Source organism: Panthera pardus, unplaced genomic scaffold, assembly GCF_024362965.1.
Source record: "Panthera pardus isolate Hobbes unplaced genomic scaffold, ASM2436296v1 HiC_scaffold_17, whole genome shotgun sequence".
NCBI classification, from domain to species: domain Eukaryota; kingdom Metazoa; phylum Chordata; class Mammalia; order Carnivora; family Felidae; genus Panthera; species Panthera pardus.
In genome coordinates this window covers 52,324,355-52,350,680 of record NW_026526732.1, presented here as the reverse complement: position 1 = coordinate 52,350,680, position 26,326 = coordinate 52,324,355, and the positions used below count along the sequence as shown (strand labels likewise).

The following is a 26,326-nucleotide window of genomic DNA, read 5'->3' as shown; positions in this document are numbered from 1 at the left end:
ATCTGGCTTTCAGAAGACCTCAAGTTCCTGGTTTTCTTCCTACTACCTTCTCCTCATCTTCTGTATGTCTAAATCTTAGAGTACTCCAAGCAGGACTTAGTCCTTGGATCTTTTTTTCTTATTTTTAGTTATACTCACTCCATTAATGATTTCATATCAAATTCTCTTAAAGTGAGATATATCTATATCTAACTTGGAGAATTTATATGCTTTACTGTCATCCTCAAATAGAATCAACTATAGATAATTTTACCATTATTTGGGGACACAGCTGCAGACAAAAACAGATTCAAATAGAAATTAAAAAGTTACGTAAAGTAAGTAACTTAATTTTCAATAAATCGTCACCATCTTTCTTTAAGTTCAATATGACTGGTTAGGGAGTTACTTTAAAATTAAAAATAATAAACTTAAATTAATGAGTACTAAAACAAATACTTAGTGTTTAGTCATTTATTACATTAGAAACATTTAAATACCACACTAAATATTTCATAAAAAAACATAAATCATGGCCTTATCTATAGTCCTAGTCCTGTGGTCTATAACAGTAACAACCTATATTAATAGAAACTTGTCTCAAAAGCCTTTTTATAACAATCATTTCATTTTACCCTACAAAAGACTCCACAAGGATATTATAGTAAATACTGTTTTAACCAGCAGTTTCTGCTCCTAACATGACCTCTCATATAACAGTAAGACTTTTAATGAGTGAATTTAATGAATTTAAAATTAGTTGGAGAATCATAAATCCATCACTACTACAAGGAATATATATTAAAATTCATGTTCAACTGATGACAGGTCATTAATGTCATCTTTCTGTATTTAGTATAACATTACAAAAAAAGAAACTTACATTTTCTTTTTAATGCTAATGAATGAAACTAAGTCCTTTATATACAAATCGGTAAAGAGACATGTTTTATTTCATTTACTTCCATCACTAGACTGACCATGAAAATGATGATTTTTATGACATTAACACTGATCTACTATACATAAGGTATACAGATGTTGGCTGCCCCTATCACAGTGAAAAAAGATTTATTACTGCAAGCAAGAAAAAGAATACATTTATAATTGAACACTCACTAGTAATCCATGACCCCTTTCCTCCCTTGAAGAGTCCCACCTCAAATGACACGGCATGTACTTTTGCCAACACCAAATCAAGCATTAGAAGCATAAAGATTAGAATAAGGCTTTTCAAAGTATACCCCACTTCTCTTGAGGGTTCCACTGTCAGTACTTCCAGACCTGAGGATTGAGGAGTTAGCACCTTCCCTTCTACTAAATACATCAAGTGTCTGTGTACAGACTCTTACACAGTTCTACCTCAAAGACCTGAAAGATCTACCTCAAAGATCTGAAATGTTCCTTTCTGAATTAAACATTTTATCTTACCCCTTCAATTCCTCATTATAAAAATTTTTGTCCTTATCAAAGTCCTTGTAATCATTTCGTTCTCCTCTATTTTCAAAACCATCAACATACTTCTGGGTTTGCTTCCCCTCCTACGTCACTAGCATTTCATATTCCTCTTCAAAGGAGAAGTGCCCCGGCCTACAACACCTTACACCTCCTGGTCCCAAAAGAACACTCAGATCAGAATGCAACACAGTATATCCTTTCTGATCACACTTTCACCATCCTCTTCTAGTTCTCCTTTTAATTCCCACCTTGTAAATACTAAGTCAGGAGTCAACAGTTTTGTTACAACCCATTCTTTCTACACTCTCTTCTTCATAAATCCATCTGTTTTCAAATCTTGAACTATCACCCCAGAATTACTTACACAAACAACCCCAACATCCCTATAAATATTTAGTCTTGTGCTATCAGTCTGCCAGACAACACAAGAATGTCTCATTAACCAAAATTCAACACATCCAAATTCAAATTCATCATCCATGACTCCCCCAAAAGAAAATTTACTCATGCTTTGGATTTCTCTATTTCTAGTAACAGCACCAAATCACTTAGAATTTGAGATCATCTTTAAATTAAAGCTAAGTACTGGATTCCTTACTAATCAATTCACTAATCTTTTTTTTTTTAATTTTTTTTTTTAACGTTTATTTATTTTTGAGACAGAGAGAGACAGAGCATGAACGGGGGAGGGGCAGAGAGAGAGGGAGACACAGAATCGGAAGCAGGCTCCAGGCCCTGAGCCATCAGCCCAGAGCCCGTCGCGGGGCTCGAACTCATGGACCGTGAGATCGTGACCTGAGCCGAAGTCGGACGCGTAAACGACTGAGCCACCCAGGCGCCCTCAATTCACTAATCTTTTGATTGTATGTGAATTACTGGTAAAATAACTGGTAATATAACAAGTCATATTCATTTAATTATGGTACACTAATACGGCAAGCTATTTTTACTCTGTGCATTGCATGAACTCCGGAACCAATCTCTAACACATACCTCCAGTTTTGCTACCCAACAAGTAATCAAAATAATTCGTTTCCCCCCTATACCTAGAGGAATCTTGAGTCCGGGGTAAGCATCATATGAGACTAAGCAATTAAATTTGGCCTGGTACTGATTTTGTAGCAGTCTATGCTTAACTTAGTTGGTACTTCATAAAAATTAGGACCTCACATTTTCACAGGGTTGTTGTGAGGATTATATCACATCTGCCTTGTACAGTGCCTAGCGTATAATACGGGCTCAAAAAATGGTACTACTGTTATTAATGGTGTCACTATTAAGTCAGGAGCAGTATGGCCACGTGGGAAGCCATTCTGTTTCTCCAGGGGACTGCTTATAGCACACATTTGTTACAGTGTTATTTTAAATCCTAAATTTTCTAGAACAATTCCAATTTTGATTCCTGTATTATAATAGTTCTTTTAAACCTTTCAAAGTTCTAATATTTTATCATCTAAACTCTTTCAGCCTGCCTTTCATCCCAGAAGTTAGCCTAAAAATTCTTAGATGGTGTGATGGTAACCATACCTTTGGTTCCCATGTTATCCAACAAAATCAAAACTGCAGAAATATTTAAAACTTACACCTTAAGTAAACACCTGAGAATTCTAGGCAAAGAGGAAGCCCCAGTCTCTGTACTAAATTTATGCATTCTTCTTTTAAAAACTATTCTATCTCAGGCATCTGGGTGGCTCTGTTGGGGAAGCGTCCGACTCTTGTTTCAGCTCAGGTCATGATCTCCTGGTTCGTGGATTTGGCATTCTCTCGAGTTCCGTGCTGGCAGTGCAGAGCTTGCTTGGGATTCTCTCTCTCTCTCTGCCCCCCTGCTTGTGTGATGAATAAACTTAAAAACAAACAAACATTATATCTCACTTTACTTCATTCAGGTCTGTACCCCCCTCACTCTAACAACTCTATTTTTAGTGGCTCCTTCTTTCTATATCTATGCCCTGCTTTATTTTTCTTCATAGCACTTATTGCTACCTATCACTATATTAGATTGGTATTTGTTTATCTCTTATCTCCCCCACTAGAATGTAAACCCCATATGAGTGAGGATTTGTTTTGTTCTTCACTGAATACTCAGCATTTAGCAGAATCTGACACACAACAGCTGCTCGATAAATATTAATTAATTAATTAATTAATTCATGGAAAGGCCAAGACCCTCCTATGTTGTATAATCTCATCTGGTTTCCTAGAATGCAGTAGATCAGAAGCAACAATTTAGAGGGGGAAAGTGCTAGAAGCAGGCATGTAAATATTGACAGAGAAATATAAAGTTCCAAGTACCAATCACAATAATGTTGGCCAGCAATGTGGGATAACTTGTTACATGGATAAATAATCCTATATCCTCTAATAACCAACATCTTTGTATTATGACAAAGTATAATAATAGTCAGTTTCATAATGAGTCAATTAATCAGTTTAACCCAGAGCATCTATACATATAAGGCTTTGGTAGAGGACAGGGGAATCTTTATCATTTAGAAAAAGTTAAATTACATTCCATATACTTTTAAGGAAGCAGAGAACTGTATAATACTTTTAGAACTATTCCCATAATAAGTAATTAAAATGCAAATTTTACTTTTATATGGAGAAGCTACAAATTTTTGGAAAAAGACATGTAAATGGACTCTCTAAATTCTCAGTGAAGTTACTTAAAGGAAACATTACCACTTTTTATAAGTTTAAAAATTAACCTTATTTTCTTTTTTTATGTCAATATTGATCTATAGGTCATCAGGTTTGCAAAAGCCTATCCTCATCTTTGTTAAGTGTGTAAGATTTTAAAAATAGATTAGTGCATCTCTTTGTTTAGAACAATTTTATCAATACTGGTAGTTATACTTAACCCAGTATGCCCTTCTCTCTAAACCATAAGTTCATTCAGAGATACGATGTAGTTGAAACCCTTAACAAAGGTCCTTCTCTATTGCAAGATTTATGCATACCAAGTTAGTGACTTTCAAACATTAATGTATATACCAGTCACCCAGGAAGCTTGTTAAACTGACTCAGTACTTTCTGATTCAGCAGATATGGAGTGGGCCTAATATCTAATATTCTGCATTTCTAACAAGCTCTCATATGGTACTGACACTATGGGTCCGCAGATCACACTTTTGAGTATCAGTCACTAAATACTATGTTACCTCAGAAATCACTAAGTCACTTGGAAAATAATACTGGAATAAGTGCAATATCTAAATTCTATCTGATTAACAGTTTTATCAAGTGTTTTAGAAATATAGTAAGTGCCTGCCCAATTGCAGAGCTATATAAAAATGGCTTTGCTTATTTTTCTTAGTTCTTACCTTCATAAACCTAATGTATTCCAGCATAAGTTGAACAATATTCCCTGTCAACATATTATTTCATCAATTAAGTTTTTTTTTTAAATTTTTTTTAATGTTTATTTATTTTTGAGACAGAGAAAGACAGAACATGAACAGGGAAGGGGCAGAGAGAGAGGGAGACACAGAACCGGAAGCAGGCTCCAGGCTCTAGGCCATCAGCCCAGAGCCCGACGCGGGGTTCGAACTCACGGACCGCGAGATCGTGACCTGAGCTGAAGTCGGACGCTTAACCGACTGAGCCACCCAGGCGCCCCTCATCAATTAAGTTTTAAGGTGTACTTGTTACTTAGCTATCTCCTTCAGAATCAACTGTCCTCTCTCAGAATTATCAATAAATCATACCTTCTTTCAAAACACTGTACTATACAGCCTGGTCTCAAGTTAGTTCATTACCAAGGTGCTTGATTATTTATTAAACCTCATAATGTATATCACAACTTAATATACCTTAGTTACCTAACTTTAAAAAAAAAAAAATTTACGTTTCTTTATTTTTGAGAGAGAAGGAGGCAGAGTGCAAGTGGGGGAGGGGCAGAAAGAGAGAGACAGAGAGAGAGACACACACAGAATCCAAAGTAGGCTCCAGGCTCTGAGCCATCAGCACAGAGCCCGACACAGGGCTTGAACCCACAAACTGAGAGATCATGACCTGAGCTGAAGTTGGACACTTAACCAACTGAGCCACCCAGGCACCCCCTAAGTTACCTAACTTTTATATAGTCCTTTATAGTTCACAAATACCTTTTAATATATCACTTAATCCTTATAACAACTCTTCCAGGTGGTGGTTATCATTCACATTTTACAAATGAGGAAACTGATCAGAAGTAAAATGATCCAATATTAAATAAGTGAAAGCACTAAAAATTAACTCCAGTCTTCTGGCTTAAATACAGTCAATTCCTGATTAATCTCTGGGTAATTATGTGGGGAGATACAGATAACTGGAACATAGCCATTAAAATCAAAATTGCAGTTTATTCAAGGAGAGTTATTAGAGTATATCTTGCCATATAAAAGACTAACAGTAGGGAACAAGTGAAATAAATTTTGGTATATCCATATAGTGGAATACTATGGAGTTGTTTTTAATATATGGTTACTTCCAGATTCCACTCCAACATGTAAAAAGCTTGGAAGTCATCATTCTTCTCTCACAACAAAATAAAAGTTGAACAAACTGGAAGCTAATGGACTTTTCTTTGATCCTTGAGATACTGAGGTCAGAGGACAAACTATCATCCAAGAAATCAGAACGACTAATACAGAGAATATAGATTAACTAACTGAAGATGAAAGCACAGAAGCCAGGGACTGATATGAACACTTAAACGGTAACTTGAACAAGTTGCTGGAGGCTGACTGTGGTCTAGCTTGAGAGTTTAAAACTCCTGGGGAGCCCAAGGGTCTAGTCTGAGAACGGCTGCTACACTTTCTCAGTTTTATGCCCCACAAGGTTCTCAAGGAGAAAAATCAGAGAAAAATCTTCTGCTTGGCTGGGGGAAGGAAAACAATAACCATTTTGAAACAAGTCCAGAGAATTCTCCATAAGAAAAGGTTATCTAGCAAAGGAAAAGACTTCATCAGAGCCTTGTTCAACTTTGGAGAAATGAAAACTGCCCAGTTCCTACTCACTCTAGACTTCTGGCATACCTACATTGGAGGGGGCAGGGGAAGAAGAGAAACTGAGAAGCACTAGTGGAGGTCCAGACCAAATAAAGACTAATATCTAAGCATAGAATTATACGGGTGCCTGGCTGGCTCAGTTGGTAGAGCATGTGACTCTTGATCTTGGGGTTGTAGGTTTGAGCTCCAGGTTGGATGTGGAGATTACTTAAAAATAAAATGTTAAAAAAAAAGAAAAGCTAGGGGCGCCTAGGTGGCTCAGCCGGCTGAGTGTCTGACTTTGGCTCAGGTCATGATATGGTTTGAGTTCAAGCCCCACATCAGGCTCTGTGCTGACAGCTCATAGCCTGGAGCCTGTTTTGGATTCTGTGTCTCCATCTCTCTCTGCCCCTCTCCCACTCACATCTTTCTCCCTCTGTCTCAAAAATAAAAAAAAGATATAAAAAAAATTAAAACAGGGCTCCTACACAGTAACAGGATTATAGTTGAAAAAAACTGCAAGGCTCAGACACTATTTAAGAAGGTATCTGTAGGGAAACCCAAAGACAACAAGGGAAACAAAAACAAGAACACTAAAGGAAACTAAAACCTCTGAAACCTACAGCTACACCAAATGGTAAACACAGCCTTGTTCCTAGTTAGAGAAATACAAAACCTCATACAAAAGACCTACCTTCTTCAGTTTCTATTATTCTATGCATTATGTCTGGCTATCAACAAAAAATTATAAGGCGTGCTAAAAGGAAATGAAAGTATATTCTAAAGTGACAAAGCAAGCATCAGAACCAAATTCATATAGTACAGATTTTGTAATTATCAGACTGGGAATTTACAAGAACTATGATTACCATACTAAGGGCTCTAATTGACAACATGCACAAATTGATGGATATTGTAAACAGCGAGATGGAAACTATGAACCAATAGAAAAGAAACATTAGAAATCAAAAACAGTGTAACAGAAATAAATAATGTCTTTCATATGGTCACCAGTACACTGGACATAGCTGAGGAAAGAATCAATGAGCTTGAAGAAGTATCCGTAGAAACCTCCCAAACATTTAAAATGCAAATAAAAAAATAAAAAAATAAAAAATAAAATGCAAAGAGAAAAGAGAATGAATAAAACAGAATATTTAAGAACTGTGGAACAATAAAAGAAGGCATAACATATACGTAAGAAATACCAGAAGAAAGAGAAGAGTAGAGGAAATGTTTGAGGTAATAATGCCTGAGAATTTTCCAAAATTAATGACAGAAGCCAACCATAAATTCATGAAGCTCAGAAAACATCAAGCAAGACATATACCAAAATATCTATACCTAAGCATATAATATTCAAACTACAGAAAACTAAAAACAAAGAGAAAAACACTGAAATAAGTCAGGAAAACACAAAACAAAACACTTTACCTATAGAGAAAAAATGATAAGAATTATGTTGGACTTCTCGTCAGTAACCATGCAAAAACAAAAAAAAAAAAAGCGTAGAGTGAAATATTTCAAGTGTTGAAAGAAATAACCATCAACCTAGAATTTTGTTATTAGAGAAATTATCCTTCAAAAATTAAAAAGAAATAAAGACTTTTCTCAGCCAAATAAAAACTGAGGCAATTTGTCACCAGTAGACCTGCCTTGCAAGAAAAAAAGTTCTTTAGAGAAAAAGGTCAGAAACTCTAATCTACATAAAGAAAGAGCCACAGAGAATGGATAAAGAGAAGATAAAAATCTTTATTTTTTTAATCCTCTCTGATTGTATCATATAACTGTTTGTTCAAAGTGGTAATAGCCACAAAGTTCCAGGTGATTATAGCATACAGACAAGCGAAATGAATGGCAGCAATGTTATAAGGAACGGGAGACAGAAATTGGGAATACTCCATTATAAAGTATCTGCAATACCTGTGAAGTAGCACAGTGTTATCTGAAAGTGGACTTAGATTAGTTGTAAATATATACTGCAAACTCTAGGACAACCATTAAAAAACATTTAAAAAATAAGTATAATCAATATATGAGGAGAGGAGAAAAAAATGCACCCATATAAAATGCTCAATTAAAGCCAGAGAAGGCTGAAAAAGATGGGGGGGTGGGGGTGGGGGTGGGGGTGGTGGTGGTGGTGGATAGAACAGGTGTAGTGAATAGAAACATTACAGTATGATAGATATTAATCCACTTATCAATGACAACTTTAAATGTGAATGATTCAAATGCACCAATTAAAAGAGAGTGTTAGAGTGGATGAAAAAAATCCAACTATGTGTTGTCTACAAGATACCACTTTATATGTAAAGATATATATATAGATAAAAAGTAAAGGGATGGGGACATGCTAACTCTAATCAAAAGAAAGCAAGAGTAGCTATATTCATTATAAACAAAGCAGACTTCTGAGCAAGGGAATTTTTCAACGATAAAGAAGGGCATTACATATTATACAGGGGTAAATTCTTCAAGGAGACATAACAACCCTTAATGTATATACATCTAACAACAGAACACCAAAATCTGATAGAACTGCAAGGAGAAATAGATAAATTCACTATTATAGAGACTTCAACACACCTCTGTTAGTAAATGACAGATCCAACAGGCAGAAAATTAGTAAGGATAGGGTTGAACTGAATAACACCATCAATCAACTGGCTCTAATTGACATTTATATAGTACTTCACCCAACAACAGCAGAAACCACATTCTTCTTAAGTTCAGATAGACTATTCACCAAGATAGACCACATTCTGGGCCATAAAATACACCCTCCAAAATTTAAAAGAATAGACATCATAGAATGTATGCTTTCAGACCATAATGGAATTAAAATAGAAAGCAATAGCAGAAAGATAGCTAGAAAATCCCAACATATTTGAAGATTAAACACCACACTTCTAAATAACATATGGGTCAAAGAAGTCTCAAGAGGAATTTTAAAATATTTTGAAGTGAAAATGAAAAAAACACTCTTCAAAATGTGTGGGATCCATCAGAAGTAGTGCTTAGAGGGAAATTTAGAGCACTGAATGCATACATTAGGAAAGAAGAAAGATCTAAAATCAATAATCTCAGGATCCATCTTAAGAAACCATGGAAAGAAAAGCATACAAGCCTAAAGCAAGCAGACACAGCAGAAAATAGAATAAAAATAAACAAAACTGCAAACAGGAAATCAACACAGAAAATGAATGAAACCAAATATATCAACAAAATATTTTTGATTGCTAGTCTTCATCCTCAACTAAAATACAAAATGCTTCTTCTGTTCTCTTTTCCTTAACCTTTCTACAATTTTCTGACATCATCTCTAGCACATGTATGTTACAAAATTTATCCTGGCCCAAAAAGATATATAAGACACATAGAAGACAACAGAGTCTAAATAAAGAGTGGAACACAAAAAAGCTTACTTTCATAGCATAACGTGAAAAACTGACAGACTTCACATTTTTGGTAGAAAAATCAAATAAGTTAATCTATGCCCTGACATGCAAGCTTTTTCTTTAAAGTTTTTTTTTAAATTTATTTTGATGGGAGGAGGGGCAGAAAGAGAGAGGGAGAGAGAGAATCCCAGAGAGAGAGAGAATCCCAAGTAAGCTCTGCACTGACAGAGCTTGAACTCATGAACTGTGAGATCATGACCTGAGCCCAAACCACAAAAGTCTAACGCTAACCAACTGAGCCACCCAGGTGCCTCTTCTTTTTCTTTTCAAATGAATTTCAGTATGGAAACATTAACTTATTACAGTAGACTTGATTAACAGTTACTCAAGATGAAAAAATGGCAGGAAACTGTACCATTGTCAAACATACCCAAAATAAAACACTGCTTGCCATCATCACCTAACAGGTGTCAACCACATCCAACTTCCACCTCCTTAGAATTCCGTCAGAACCATTAGTTTAATATGTAGCACTTTACCAGCACAGGGTAGTAGGAAAAAAGGGATTTTAAAATCTGTGTTCAAATTCTACCTCTAACATTTTTATTAGACATGTGACCTTGTACATATTAATCTATGATGGGTCTTGGGTGGTTGGCTGCCAAGTACCAGAAATACAATTCCAACTAGTTTATGGGAAAAAATGGACAACTTATTACAAAGATTTTTATTATTATTACACTCAGGTGTCTCTTGGAACCCAATCTCAGGACCATGGACAAAGATAGGTGAATACAGTGGGGACTCTGTGCATCTGCTTCTCCTATTCTGTTTATTTAGTTCATATGACAAGAAACAACACCATTAACAGTTCCTGGGTTTTATGTCTTATAGTTTCAGCCACTGGGGAAAAAACAAATTATTCAAACCTCTGGGCACTTAGAACTCAGGAAAAGCTCTGACTGTCCTGGCTTAGTGAAGGTGTCTAGAACTGCACCAACAAAAACGGGCAGGATTGTGACTGATCTCCCAGAGTGATCTTTTTAAAAGACAGATCCAGTCCAGTTGTTAACCTGATTAAAACCCTTCATGGCTTTCCCCAATACACTTAAAATCCAGAGCTCTAACTGAAACAAGACTTAATTTAAGCAGGCTTTACATGGTCTGAGTCCTATTTACCTTTACAACTGTACATTAAGCCACAATCCCTCTTTTTCACTATATAGTTGAGCTTTATCTACTCTGGCCTTTTCTAAGTTCTTAGTTGAACCTACCAAGCTCTTTCCTACCTCCAAATTTTTTAACATGTATTCTTGGGATCTTTTCCTTTTTCTCATAGCTAACTTCCACTAATTTTTCCTTAAAGAACCCTCCCTGACTCCCAAGGTAAATCAGGTCCCCTGTTCTTTTCCTTTACAGCACTCGCCACAATTTCTAATTACAGATATGTGTATTTGTTCATTATCTGTCTAACCATACTGTTACCTCTAAGAGACCTGAGACCTGTTTTGCTCTCTATGGTATACTTTTAGCACCTACTTGGTCTTCAATATTATGTGCTGAGTGAATAATTGGTTTAGCATGGGACAAGTGGTATCACCAGTAGACTGACCAATTACAGACGAGGGGAAGAGTAGCAGGCAGGCAGAATTACTGTTCCCAAGTTACTAGAATGGCTGCTCCAGAGTAACTTACTGAGGAAAGGGAAGAGAACCTGTGTTTCTGCTGAGCAGAATAAACCACTTGTTTATTTCCATTAACCTTCTTCCTCCATTAAATTCTAATAGAACTATGGTATTAAGTAAAATAATAAATATAACAGTAGCTATACAGTGACTTGCATATATAGCAAGCATGTAATATCAATTTTTTCCACATGGGAAAACATGTTTTATATATATATATTTTTTATATATTTTTTATATATATATTATGTTTTTATATATATATATATATATATATATATATATATATATATATATATATTTTCTCACAGCATCCTGATCTTTCCACCTAAGAGAATCACTTACCTGCTAATCTTTGTATTAACTGTATCCACTCAAATATCCATGTAACTTAAAGAATTAATTCTGGAAACACAAAAATGAAGCAAAGCAAAACAACCAACCAAAACAACGAAACTGCTTCTGTTCTCAAGGAATTCATAAACTCTATTTTTCACTCTGCTTCCAACCATACCATACCTCTGCTCCTGCCATGCCCAAAGTTCTAGAGCACCCAAAGTAAGACTGAAAGATTTAGCAAATAAAAATGCAAGATATCCCAAACATATCTGTTTGACAACCCTACTCCCAGGTCATATTCCATCATTTTACCTTCATAAACCCACTCCAAAACCTTAGTTCCAATAATTTTCCTTATTAAAAAAATTTCTCTGGAGATTCACTGGATATGATCATTCTCCCAAGTTTAAATAAAATCTACCTTGACTTTTCTTAAACACTGTCAGTAAAAAACAAAAGAACAAACCAAATCATCTTAATTCTGTTTCTTGGTGGTGCTAGGAGTTAAAAAAATAAAGTAGAATAAAAATAAAAGCAGACAAAATAACAAACATTACAAAAAACTCCTTTAAAAACCTAAAAAGTCTTGCTTCCAAGAATAGGCATGACAGAAGAAGATTAAGACTATAATCTTTTCAGGGGCGCTTAGGTGGCTCAGTAGGTTAAGCGTCTGACTTTGGCTCAGGTCATGATCTCAGTTTGTGAGTTCGAGCCCCACGTCGGGCTCTCTGCTGACAGCTCAGAGCCTGGAGCCTGCTTTGGATTTGTCTCCTTCTCTCCCTGCCCCTCCCCACTTGTGCTCTCTCTGTCTCTCAAAAATAAATAAATGAAAAAAAAATTTTTAGATGATAAAAAAAAAGACTATAATCTTTTCAGAGGTAGATCTAGAAAGAAGAAATTCCATGAGAGAAGGTATATAAAGCAGGAACATTAGAAAGGAAAAATGAACTCTCAGAAAAAAGTGGTTACACTGAGCACTGAAGTGCCTTTGAATTTTATTTGTAACTGAAAGGCATCTCAGAGAGGTCTATGTCAACCTTCTCCTTTTATAACAGAGAAAACCAAAGACCCTGAAAGGTAAAATGACTTGTCAAACGTCACATAGAAGACCCTAGCTCCTTCTAATTTCTCTCATTCTCTCACCTCTTGCCCCATATAATGTTAAGGCTCACTGAACTGAGGAAGATCCTCTTCTTCACATCCAGTGGATGTTAGAGGACAAGTTCCTAATAATGTTGTCATGTCTAACACAAGAGAAATGTATTCCTAGCATTTCAAGGAAAATTCCCAAAGAAAAATTATTGTACATAGTGTAGGTATTTTCGATATAGTATTTATCCTAATTATTATTAATATTCTTTAATTCTCTGGTATTATTAGCCTAATCTTATAATCTAAGTATATTATGGGTTGAATTTGGTAGGCTGTCTGTGAATCTAACCACTAAGCATACTGTTTTTGAGAAAGTTCCAAGTTCTAAACCATTTTTCCAAGTTTTAAAATATAGATCTCCTGCTAAATTAGGAACCAGCAATACACAAAGACTGAAAATTATAAACTAAATATGATAAGTTAAAAATACAAGACTCTTTACGTTATAAAAAAACTCCACCTCAGAAGTCATTTATTTTTAAAACTCAGTATTCAGGCACATTTAGCACAGGCTGTAATTTACTTACATCTTTTTAAATAATATTTCACTAAAAAACTGAAGTAAAAAAGAATCAAACACATTTCTATACTCATCTAATTTAGGAAAACAACAACAAAAAACCTTTACTGTACTTTTTCATGTAGTGACCTATAAGAGGTAAGAAAATTAATCATTTTATAAATGAAAGGTTGACCTCATATATATTATGCAGTATTTAGTGCTCTTTCCAAAAATGTGTGGGTAAAGGAATTCTATTTGAACAGATAAAGTTCAAAGCACTTTCAAAACATTTTGTCTTTTCTCCTGAGATAAAACTATGTTTCATGAGTTAAAATTTGTTTGATAAATCTATTTTTAAAAATTTCTACTCAGTATATTATATCAATGGATACCCTTCACTCATTCATTTTATTTGTCCAGCAACGACAAAAACAAGTCTCTACTATTTGCTAAACCCTATGCTAGCAATTTTGGATTTGTGACAATAAACATTAGCTTAGTTCCTGTCTTCAAGGAACTTAGAAGAACCTTTAATTAACTGTATTTACCCAAGAGACAATGACAGCTGAATTTTAAGTTGGTCATTTGAGAAAACATTAAAAATGTAATCAAATTCATTCTCAAAAAAAACAAACTATACAATAGTAATTTTAAAGACATTTCAACAAACTTATCATCTATATGAAGTTTCCCCACAAAGCTCTGGTAAAATACAACTTTGGTAGAAGTCTTAATAACATAATATTCTCATAGTAGCTTTCACTATAAAAATAAACTGAGTTAATAATACTCCAATAAGGAAATCAAAACCTAATACCATTTCTTTCATAATGAAAACCAAACACTTGGAAATGGATAGCTTAACCTATTCTGAAAATAAAGCAAAATGTATAATTAAATGTAATATTATAGATTATTACCACATTATGTCTGAGTATGTGTTTATTTACAAGCCTGAATAATAAAACTCTATATCATACCTTACAAATGATCACAACTATGTACTATGGATCATGTTATCTGCAAATTTTTCAATAAAAAGGGCCTTAACGTTTTTTGTAAAATTTTTTTTACAAACTTAATTCAAGATTGTATTTGTTTATTACCAAGTCGTATAACTTTTATCAATATAAATGATACTTACATTTATAACTATATATAGGTACTAACTATAATGTCTATTAAATTTACAATTATTAAAAATTTTTGATGGATGAGAAACATTTTTCAATTTAGAGCCATACATCTCCAAAGCAAAATTCAATGTAAATCAGCCATTCTGACATGCCATGGAATATCCTGACGTTTTTTTCCTTGTGTTTTACACTGAAATATTTTCATCATCCATCAGCTAAAATATTTAAATTTTCTTTAAAAGCATTATGAAAACATCTTTACTGAATTTATGCATACTACTCAGTGGCATAAATAAGTATTTCCACCATTTGCATATAAGGAAACCAAGGCACAGAGGTGTCCATTTTGTAGATTGCAAGGTCATTTTCTAACCAAGCAACTGATCCTACACCATCAAGTTATATTACATGTGCGCCACTTCCAAAGGACATAAAACAATTACTGTACCTTAAATCAATTGCCTCTGCAATGCCTATATGCAATTGTTTTATCAAGAGGGTTATGGCAACAAGCTTAAAGGAGAAAAGCTGGAAGGGGAGGATTACAAAAAAAAAAAAAAAGGAACACTTATTTTTGGTAGTGAATCATTTATTTTTAAGTAATGAAAGGCAAACAGTTTTTAACACAATAATCAAGTAACCAACAGTTGTTTCTTCTGTTTTCAAAAAATATTTCATCTTTCAGGTAGATCATGCAAAATTGGAGCCTGCCCATCCTTGTAGAAAGAAGTTCGAAAAAAATGAGAAAAATTCTTAACAATTAATACATAATATGGCAAAGACTGAAAAAAAAATTTAGAGAAATTAGCGAATGCTCATTATGGCAGTTAAAACCCCACCTAAAATATTAGATGCTTCCTTTCATTCAACTGAAGGCTATGATTACCAGTAAAATATTCCATTACTGAAAAATAAAGAAATACAAAACTTTTCTCATTCAAAACTTGAATGAGTACTTTATTCAAATATCCGCCATAAATAAAAATACTTTCCTAACAGAAACTTAGATACGGAAAAAACTGTTCCTGAGAGTTCAAAGACAGACTGCATTTGTAATTATGATACAGTGCTATCAACAATTAGAAAGATGAAAGTTACCTATCACATATGTTAAATTTAGGAACATTAGGCGGGTTGAATAACCAATAAATTACCGGACAAAAAAATAAGACTTAACTAATAGGTGAATCTAACACCAAAGAAAAAATTAAATCATAATCCAAAGCACACGTTATACAGAAAAGAATAGGATTAGATTGAGTCGTATTAAAGTACCTAGTCTAGCTGGGGATTAGTTAATTAATCGGCTCTAGGACAGGTTGTGAATGTTCAGGTCAGATGTGCTTTCTTTTCATCATTATTCCAGTTCCTCATCCGCCAAGTGCAAGCAAGAGAAGGCGTCAGAGTACCGAAGCTAGGGGGCATGCTGTAGCAAGGGGAAAAGAAAAATGGGAAAGGTGCAATGGATGCTGCATAGTTGAATAATTATCTGGGTGGCACAATGGGCGAGTCCTGCCGACAACGGAGCTGAGTAAGCGGCTCCCTAACTCTGCCCGAGGCACTCCCCCATTACCAGGCATCAGAGGCGACCGCCCCGCTTCGCCCCCCCCCCCCCACCTCCCTTCGGGGGAAGAAAGGGATCCCCGCACTCGCTTTACCTTTATGGCTGTAATATAAAGACGCGCGGCGCAAACACGCACACAAGCCGGCTTTACGGAGCCTCCCGCACGTAGCGCGAGCGGAGGCTTCGCTGCCAGCCGGCGCTGCAGCCGCCCCCAGAGCGAGGCGGCATGGGGGTGGCCGACGGGGCAGGGACGCTCAGGCGGTGGCACCCCAGGTGAGACCCGCAGTCTCCCCGCCTAGAGCAGCATCGGGCGGTCCCTGCAACCGAGACCCAGGCGCGCCGGCCAGCCGTCTGCCTCGGCACCCAGCCCGGCAGGCGGGTGGGCGGCCAGAGCTCTGGAAACCCGCGAATGGGGGTGGGGGCCGGCGCGGGGGAGGCGCGCCCATCCCCGTCACCTTTGCCGGGCAAGAGCGCCACACACACCTCCATCCGTTCTGGCCAGTGAGAAAGAGTTCCTCTCCCAGCACCCTGTCCCCACCAAAAAACAATTCCTGAGAGACTCGCGCTCACCGTGAAATCATGGGGGGCTCCTGCCTTACCCCTTCTTCATGCTTCGGCGGCGGCCGCCGGTCCCCTTCAGCTCCCGGGACTCCACCTAGAGCCTCCAGGAGCGACAGGCTCCGGAGTGGAATCCGCTCCGGGCAGCGGCCCAGGCACCGGGCTATTGGGAACGCCGCCCGCGGCGCCCGCCGGTCGCCGGACCCACCGTGTGCTCGACGCGCGAGCGAACAACACCGCGAGCCGCCGCCGCCCCCCACCCGCCCCCTCCCCGCGCGCGACGCTCCACAACTGGGCGCGGAGATCCGCTCCTGAAGCAGGGGGAATCGCTGGACCTCGCCACCTAATCTCCCATCCTTCCCATCAGGAGCTGTTCTCCACCACTCAAGGTCTTCCAATTTAAGATTCTCACTTTCCTCTTCAGCTCCCAGAGCCCAGGTGCAGCCGTGGTGGAAAACTCAGCCTCCGCCCACTCACCCAACAGAGGGAATGAATACGGCTCTCCCCCCCATTTCCTGAGGCTGTATGGTATTGCCCAATCTCCAATTTGGGGGAAGGGGACTGAGAGAACAGTGCTTGGCCTGGGAGTGAGGGAAGATGATAGCCAATTGAATGAACCATCCGTTCAGGGGCGTGGTCAAAGAGAGGCCTGCCCAGTTCGCCCCGCCCCTCGCCCTAAACTACACTTCCCATTATGCCTCTTCCACTTCCCGCCGCGCTGAACGCCGGGAGTGTTGGACCTCGTGACCTCAGGGTATTTCGGAACTCGTAGTCTTCAATCCAGCCGAATAGGTCCTGAAAGTTATAAGGTATCACAATTCTCTCTACTTCCCTAGATAAACATTTTCGTATTCTGCGTTCTCTTATACTTATTCAAATACTAATTGATTATAGCTTAAAGACGTCGTAAATGAGCTCTTAGCAAAGGAAGTAAGTAATGTGTGTCATGCTAATCTGTCAGGACCTGGAAGCCGCTTCTTCCGCCGGGGCCTGGTCTCCGCAGAGGATCGGTTGCAGTCATGTCGGCTGCGATTGCATCTTTGGCTGCGTCCTATGGTTCGGGTTCAGGGTCCGAATCGGACTCGGACAGTGAGGGTGGACGGTGTTCGCTGCCAGCTTCCGACTCCCTCATGCACTTGACTAAATCAGCTTCGGCCAAGCCGTCTCTGGCAGTGGCGGTGGACTCGGCTCCGGAGGTGGCAGTTAAGGTAAGCGCTGTGGCCACTGATGCAGTGCGGGACTTTGCTTCTGCTCCAAAATCCGGCAGTCGCTTGTTAGGCCCCGGGTTACCGCTGCCTCAGTGCTGAGATACAAGTTGCTAACGCTCGGGTCTCTTCTCCTTACCTGCATCTTCCTTGGGAGAAGCCGGGACTTGAAAGTTCAGGACAGTGCTCCACTGCTCCCCGCTGTCTTCTCCCCCCATCGAGCCAGTGGGAAGGGCGAAGGGGAGGTGGTGAAACTTTAATTTATTATGATTAGGATGTGGCCTGTGTAGAGCAGGTGTAAAACAGACACTTCCCAAACCAGACTATGTACTCTGACTTGAAGAGAGCAGTGTCCCCGCCTTGGTTTGTTTTGAAGTTAGAACTAGATTCTGGTTACGGCTCCACCACTTCTGCGAACTTCGGCAAGTTATACAACCTCCTGTGTTTCATTACCTGTGCAATAGAGATTATATTTAAAGTATGTATCTGTATGAGAGTTTTATGTAAGTGAAATGATACAAATGTAGCTTATAGCGCAGACTCTGGTATCTAATAAAAGTGCAATAATGTTAGTTTAGCCCTTGTGATTATATATGTCAGTAAAGCGAGAAAAGGCCTTCGGTTTAAGAAACAGCGTGCTGATCCCAGTTGAGGAGGGTGATAGAGGGAGAAAACGGATTGTATAGCTCATTCAACTAATATTTACGGAAGACGTGTTATTTGCCAGGAACTACTCTAGGGGCTGAAGACACAGAGGCCAAGGAGCCAGACATCTTTGCCATCATGATGCATACATGCTAGTGGAAGAGACAGCCAATGAAATGTGAGCAAGTAAAGCGGTTGCAGATTCGATTGAGTATTATGAATGAAAAAAAAAAAAAGTTCCGTGATAGAGAATTAAGTAGGAGTATGACTTCCATAGATTGGTCAGGGAAGTCTTCTCTGTAAAAGCAGCTTTGAAGAAGAAGAAGCCAGCCATGTGCAAGATAAGGCAAGAGTTTCCAGACAAAGGAAACTTTGCAAGAAAGTTAAAGCAAAGAAAACAAGTTTTGAGATGACAAGGAGCTTAGTGTGTTTGAAGATCTGAGGAAAGGTTGGCATGTCTAGAACCAGAGAAAAACACCCGCCAATTGGTAATATAGGCCCAGTAGAGCCTGATGGGGGTGACCAGAAGCTCAAGATGTGCTGGTGGGAGGCAGTGTACAAAAACTGCTTTGCATGTAAGATGTTTCCTATACAATTGTCAAAACAATTTGTTGTATACCAGAAAATAATATAACATTGTATGCTAATTATACTTCAAAAAAAAAAAAAAAATCAAACCAAGAAAAAGATGTTCCCAAGTCTAGTGTTATAATTTTAAGTCTTTTGCAAACTTTCACGAATTTTACTTTTTATTAATCAAGTGGTATGAAAGAATGCTTAGAATCCTATCTTTATAACCAAACAAACTCCCCAAACTTGTATCACTCCAGCAACCTCCTGAGTCCTCATTCTTTTCACAGCTTAACTTTTTCGAGCTCTCACTTCATCTCATTTTCTCCTCAAGCCAGTGCAACCTAGCCCTGGCCTCTTGGGAAACTACCTACTCTCCCTGAGAAAGGTGAGAACGTGTCAAGTTCTGCTGTCTGACTTGAATATCTGCATCAAGTGACATTATTCTTGTTTCCCGGAAGTTGCTTTCCCTCTGGCTTCCATAAGGCCATCCTCAGTCTTCTGATCCCCTGTTCTTCTGTCCTCCCTTGTACATTGGGGTTTCCTGGGACCCGGCCCTTAGTCCCCCTTGCACGCCTCATACTCTCTCATGCCTTCAACTTGAGTCTGTGCTTCTGATGACTCCCAGGTGAACACTGTGAAGTGGTTCACAAAGGCTCTGGAATCAAGACTATCAGGATTCAAATCCTGCCTACAGCACTTACCCAAATGGTGACCTTGGGTAACTTGGATAAGTTACTTTAAGTGCTCTGTGCCTAGGGTTTTTTCTTATCTGTAAAGTCGGGATGACACTAATACCTGTCTCGAAGATAGGCTTGTCACAAAGCACATTAAGCACTTATAATAGTGTCAGACACACCGTCCTTATTATTTCCAATTCTGACCTCTTTGCTAGCTCCAGAACTGTTACACTTCTCACTCAGGATGGTACTCAGGCACCTCCAATCCAATGTGCTGAAAAATTAACAATTTTTCTTCCCCCTCAAGATCCACCTCACCTGTTTTTCCCATTTTGGTTAATGATCTCCCAACCCCCGTATTAGTCCAAGCCAAAAACAGAAGCGTCTTCCTTTTCCTTCTTCCTCAGCCCCTGAAGCTTGTCCTTCAGACAGTTGTAACGTTTCTCAAATTAATTTCTTCCTCTCCACTTTCACTGATACAGCCTTACTTTATATCTTCTTTACTTCTCCCAGGAGTCATTCTTGATGTTCCTTTCTCTTTCAACCGCTACTCTTGGGTGGTGGGTCCTATCATTGTGACACAATGACAGTTGTCAAATATTTTATTTCAGATTCTTATCATTTCTATCTAATGCAAGACAATTATAATAACCCTCTAACTGGTCTTTCTACTTTTTCCTTCTTGTTTCCTAGTTCCATAGCCCATTCTTTCCTTCACAGTGTGCCCAGAGTCATCTTTCTAAATTCCAGTGTTGTATCACTTCTCTGCCCAAAGATACCATGTTGCTACTGGATAATTTCCAAGTTCCTGTGTAACATGAGGCCTGCCATTTTCCCATGCTGAACTCTCTATAAAGCCCCAAAAGCCTTTTTTTTTTTTTTTTTTTTTTTCCCTCTCTAGATTTTTTGGCCATACAAGTCTCTCTGCTTGGAAATCTCTTTCCTCATGCCTTGTGCTCCCTCCACCTCCAAATTCTGTCCTTCAGTCTCAGTGCACATGTTCCCTCCTCTGTCCAGGCGGCCCCCTTTGTACCTCAGTCGTAGCACTTGTTGCATTGCTGTGACTTGTTCACTTTTTCTTTACCCTGGACTATTGTCAGACCCTAGGGACCAGACATGGTTGTGTCTATTTTCATGTCTCCTATGCCTAGTATACAAGATTAAGGGAAATATATTTGGTGAGAGAATGAATGAAAGAGTAAGTGAAAAAGAAAGTCTTGAGAAAGCATGTACATCGAGAATCAATGTACACTTATTGGGTGGGGGTGATGGAATGTCTCTAGAACTCACTTAGTTCAATCACCTCAAGTGTGAAGTAAAATAATCCGGGAAGAGAGGTCGCATAAGGCACCAGAGGTCCATTAGAAGCAGAGCACACAACTGGGGCTAGACCCCTCCAGTTGATGAAGGTTCTATGATGAGAGAATAAGGGACATTAATTATCATTTGTTTGTGAACCAACACTTACATGCAAAACAAACAAAACCTTACACATAGTAAATGTAATGATAGAGAAATGACCAAGGGAGGAGATGTGAAGCATGCAGATATGATCATCTATATTTGACTAACTATTGTGACGAATCGCAAGCATTTTGACAAGATTATAAATGTACTCAGTGTTTTTAATCCATTTCCCTGAACACTAATGAGATTGAACATCTTTTCATATATGTTATTGGTAATTAGACTTTTTTTTCTTTTTGAAGTGATTGGGTTGTCTTTTGACTTGTAGGAGATTATTGTGTATGGTGTGAACATTTTTAATAATATGGCTTGATCTCTGGTGAGGCTATTCCTCTAACCCCTTTTTGTTGTAGTTATTCAAGAATGTCATGGCTATTCTTGGCCCCTGTAATTCTAAATACAGTTTAGAATTGATTTGTAGAGTTTTACTAACACCCAGGTAGGGTTTTGTTTGATTACATTGAACCACAGATCAATTTGGAGACAATATTCTATTTGTTTAGGTTTTCTTTAGATTTTTAATTTCTTCCAAAGTTTATAATTTTCTCCATAAGTATCTCGCATAGTTTTGCTGAAGGTATTTCTAGGTGTGTCATATTTTTATGCAATATATTCATAAATAGCATTATTTTTTATTTATTTAATTTTTTTTTACTGATCTCACTACTTACATAGTCCTATGGTCCTATCAGATGCAAATACGACAGTATTTTTTTCCTTCTTTGAATCTCTCTCTCTCTCTTTTTTTTTTTTTTTTTTGCCATGCTTGCTAAGATTTCCAGAAGGATCAAAAGTAAGATAGAAAAAGCATATATTGAGCAAAGGGGCATCTGGGTGGCTCAATAGATTAAGCATCTGACTCGATCTCAGCTCAAGTCTTGATCTCAGGGTTGTGAGTTCAAGCCCCCTGTTGGGCTTCATGCTGGGTGTGGATCCTGCCTGAAAAAGATACATACGTACGTGTGTGTGTGTGTATATGTATATGTGTGTGTGTATCTTTTATATAAAGATACACACACACATATACACACACATATACATGGACCAAAATATGCCCATGGACCTAAATCAAAAATAATAATAGTAGTAAATATTTTGAACTGAATAATAAGGAAAATAATACTCACCAGAAGTTGTGAGGTGCGGCCATAGCAATAATTTTTTTTTAAGTTTATTTATTTATTTTGAGAGACACAGACAGCGCCTGTGGGGGGGTAGGGCAGAGAGAGAGGGAGACCGAGAATCTCAAGCAGGCTCCCCAATGACAGTACAAGCACCACACGGGGGCTCAAACCCATGAAACTGTGAGATCATGACCTGAGCTGAAACCAAGAGTCAGACACTTAACTAACTGAGCCACCCAGATGCCCCAGCAATATATTTTTTTAAGTGTAGTCTTGAATACAGGTAATGGAAAAGAAGATAGAAAATTAATATGCTAGGCATCCGTTCTTCTGGATTGATTTTTTTTATCATTCTGGTTTTTTTCCCTGTACCCATTTGTAAATTATGCCCTCATTTCTGCTCTTTGATTACCCCTAGAAATTAAAACATCTGAATTAATCAATATCTTTACTTTTTACTGAACAGTGCAAGAAACTTAGAACACCGCAGTTTTATTAACATTCCACTACCCCTACTTTAGCTATTATTGTCCTGTATTTTTTGATATATATTTAAATTTCAGAAGATGGCAGTGAGTTATGCTGATTCCTGTATCTCATATGCAAAGAGATTGCCTTCTGCCTATTGTGCATACTTGATGTCCTTTAGTGAGGGGTAGCTGGTGGCAACAGCTTGCAGTTTTCGTTTGTCTTTAAAATGTTTTTATTTAACCATCTTTCTTGAAGGATCTTTTCACCAAGTTTCATTTACTTAGCTGACAGTTCTTTTCTCTCAACATATTTAAAATACTCTATTTTCTGATTTTCACTGTTACTGATAACAAGTCAGCTGTCATTGTAGCTGTTCTCTTTTCCTCGGACTGCTTTTAAGACCCTTACCTTCTGCCCCCTTTTATTTGGGGTGTACTTTCAGTCTTTAGATTCCTTATGGGATACCCAGGTGTGGATATCTTTTTGTTTGCCCTGCTCAGAATTTGTAGAGTTTCTTTAATTGGGAATTCATTGGTTTGGAATGTGGATCTTTCAGTGTTTCTGCAGAGTTCTCAGTTCTTATTTCCACATACTATTTTAGTCCTGCTCTTCTCTTATTCTAGAACTCCAGTTAAACATATTTGTGTTCTCCAGTGTGTGACAACAATTATTTTCTGGTTAAAAATGTATTTCGATGCAGCACTATCAGATTTTTGCACTTTGGAAATCATGTAACGAGCCCTATTGGGTTGCAAGAGTTGCTTGTTAATTGACTTTAAAATTAAAAAAATAAAAAAGCAGACCTGGCATTCTCTCATTTCAGTCCATGACTATGTTACCTTTCCCCAATGCATTCCCTGCTTTGGCATAGCCAACTCGAGTAAAATGAAAATTCTGCCTCTAATTTTGAGCATATTTTAAAATTTCTTTTTGGGTGATCTTACTCATACTCGTAAGCTTCAAATAGATCACCTTTTTCCTCTGCATTTGTTAAGAGCCAAACCCAAAGGATATCTTTATGTGAATTTCTATTCTTTTATGACATCCACTTAAACTTCCATCTTAGAAAGTTTACTCATTCCTACTTTTTCGGGAAAAAAACCTATACTATAAATTGATAAATAGTTCATAGTAATGATTAATACTTATGTTCTGCTTTATAGTTTACAAAGTGCTTTCACATCTATATTCTTATTTGTGCAACAGTAAAAAATGTGAAAAGGACTCAGAAGTAAATACTATTTCATTTTATTCTCAAATTTCTTTGAATCAAGAGAAGATAACTTGTTCAACTTATTTGACCCATAGGGTGCCCTTCACTCACTGTACTTTAATTTTTATGGATAATTAAAATGGAATAGAAATCCTTTGTAATTCTGTGGTAATCTTAATTGCATGCTTAATTATTATTGAACTCCTCATGGGTATTAAAACAAGGTTGTGGTATTGTCCAAGTTTTTCTAATCAAATGTTATAATTACTAACTCTTCACTTTCTGGAGGGTTGTCCAATTTGTTCTATAATTTTAGCAGGAACCAGACTGAGACCTATTTATATTTTTTATTAGTTGCCACTGTTGTACGTATAAAGAGTAATTCTTTTTAAGTTATACTTTGAATTTAAAATTTGCCATCTCATGGTACTCCATTCAAAATAATGCAAAGTTAAAATACCCTTATTTAGAAAAATGTGTTAAACTATATTATAAAGTGGTTCCAGGGGCTCCTGAGTGGCTCAGTCAGTTAAACCTCCAACTTTAGCTCGGGTCATGATCTTACGGTTCGTGGGTTCGAGCCCTGCGTCAGGCTGTGCTGACAGCTCAGAGCCTAGAACCTGCTTTGGATTTTGTGTCTCCCTCTCTCTCTCTACCCCCCTCCCCACTTGTGCTGTGTGTCTCTTTCTCTCAAAAATAAATAAACTTAAAAAAAAAAAAGTGGTTCTAGCAGCTGTATTCTATAAAATACATTGGGGAGGCATGAATATGGCTAAGCTTTATTTTAAGCTGTTTATACTAGAATTAAATATTGAGAGAGACACATTTAATTCAGTTTTTATGCAGTTGAAGCCATTTGTGTATGACTTTTTAATTTTATGGTACTGAGTTTTACTATTCAACACTAGGCAGATACTATCTCTAATCAGTGAAGATTCTAGTGTGCATTTTAGGGTAATATACACTTGACCCTTGAATAAGGAAGCGGTTAGGGACACAACCCCTCCCCCACACCATCCAGTTGAAATTCTACCTATCACTTTTGACTACCCAGAAACTTTACTAGTGGTCTACTGGTGACGAAGCCTTACTGATAACGTAAATAGTCAATTAACACATACTTTGTATGGCATATGTATTATATACTATATTCTTTTTTTTTTTTTTTTAACATTTATTTATTTTTGAGACAGAGAGAGACAGAGCATGAACGGGGGAGGGTCAGAGAGAGAGGGAGACACAGAACCCGAAACAGGCTCCAGGCTCTGAGCGGTCAGCACAGAGCCTGACGCGGGGCTCGAACTCACGGACCGCGAGATCGTGACCTGAGCCGAAGTCAGACGCTTAACCGACTGAGCCACCCAGGCGCCCCTATACTATATTCTTACAATAAAAGAAGCTAGAGAAAAAATGTTATTAAGAAAATCATAAGGAAGGGGGCACCTGGGTGGCTCAGTCAGTTGGGTGTCCAACTGCGGCTCGGGTCATGATCTTAGGGTTCCAGGGTTCAGGCCCCGCATTGGGCTCTATGCTGACAGCTCATAGCCTAGGGCCTGCTTCGGATTCTGTGTCTCCCTCTCTGCCCCTCCCCCACTTGCGTGTGCACGTGCATGCATGCACTCGCTCTCAAAGAAACATTAACAAACCAGAAGGAAGAAAAAACACACAGGACTGTACTCTATTGAAAAGAATCTGTATATAAGTTTAATTCTGTATTGTTCAAAGGTCAGCTGTATACGTATCATTCTTTAGATGGTCCGACATTTGAATCCCCTTCCTTGAGAGTCTTCATGTGAAGAACAGCCCTTGCTGCCCCGACCTTCAGAGCCTGAAAGCCCAGATTCTCATTCTCCTAATTCCATTTTATTTAAGGCTCAGGACCTTAACTTGGGCTCAGCAGACAAATGCACTCACTTAAATTCTAATCTAAAGCTCTTCCACAAAGAAGCAAGGAAAGAGTATCTTCAGTGGCAGTGGTGGCCAACATCTCGTTTCTCAGACCACGAGTCTCAACAGCAGTGTCCAGTGGCAGCCACAGTCATTTAGTGATGATGTTCCGTAATGGCAAACTGTTGTCCTCAGTGGACTGGCTCTGTGGTAGGATTGATTTTCAATTGTGATTCCATCTGTATACTCACCCTCACTTATGCCTATTTCCCCAAACTGATTCTCCACCCTTCTTGGCAGTTCTAAGAGAAAGGATTCAGTAT

The 26,326-nt window shown here is 38.0% G+C and overlaps 3 protein-coding genes across 11 annotated transcripts in view; 1 reads left to right on the top strand and 2 right to left on the bottom strand.

Annotated features, from left to right (window-relative positions):
* Window positions 1–16,994, bottom strand: part of WASF1 (WASP family member 1) — a 70,240-nt gene extending 53,246 nt beyond the window's left edge. For 2 of the 7 annotated variants that reach the window (XM_019443065.2, XM_053904577.1), the window contains exon 1: window positions 16,754–16,994. The gene's annotated coding sequence lies outside the window, so the exon portion shown is untranslated. Of the gene's footprint in view, window positions 1–15,894; window positions 16,046–16,277; window positions 16,526–16,753 lie in introns of those variants that run through there. The other 5 variants (XM_019443071.2, XM_019443073.2, XM_019443067.2 and 2 more) reach the window with 4 other exon arrangements.
* Window positions 16,995–17,695: 701 nt separating this feature from the next.
* Window positions 17,696–26,326, top strand: part of CDC40 (cell division cycle 40) — a 60,054-nt gene continuing 51,423 nt past the window's right edge. The window contains exon 1 of the mRNA XM_019443064.2: window positions 17,696–17,949. Coding sequence (XP_019298609.1) covers window positions 17,761–17,949 — 189 coding nt within the window. The 5' untranslated portion in view covers window positions 17,696–17,760. The remainder of the gene's footprint in view (window positions 17,950–26,326) is intronic.
* Window positions 19,889–26,326, bottom strand: part of METTL24 (methyltransferase like 24) — a 170,255-nt gene continuing 163,817 nt past the window's right edge. The window contains exon 6 of one of the 3 annotated variants that reach the window (XM_019443078.2): window positions 19,889–20,408. In XM_019443078.2, coding sequence (XP_019298623.1) covers window positions 20,382–20,408 — 27 coding nt within the window. In that variant the 3' untranslated portion in view covers window positions 19,889–20,381. Of the gene's footprint in view, window positions 20,409–25,781; window positions 26,306–26,326 lie in introns of those variants that run through there. The other 2 variants (XM_019443076.2, XM_019443077.2) reach the window with 2 other exon arrangements.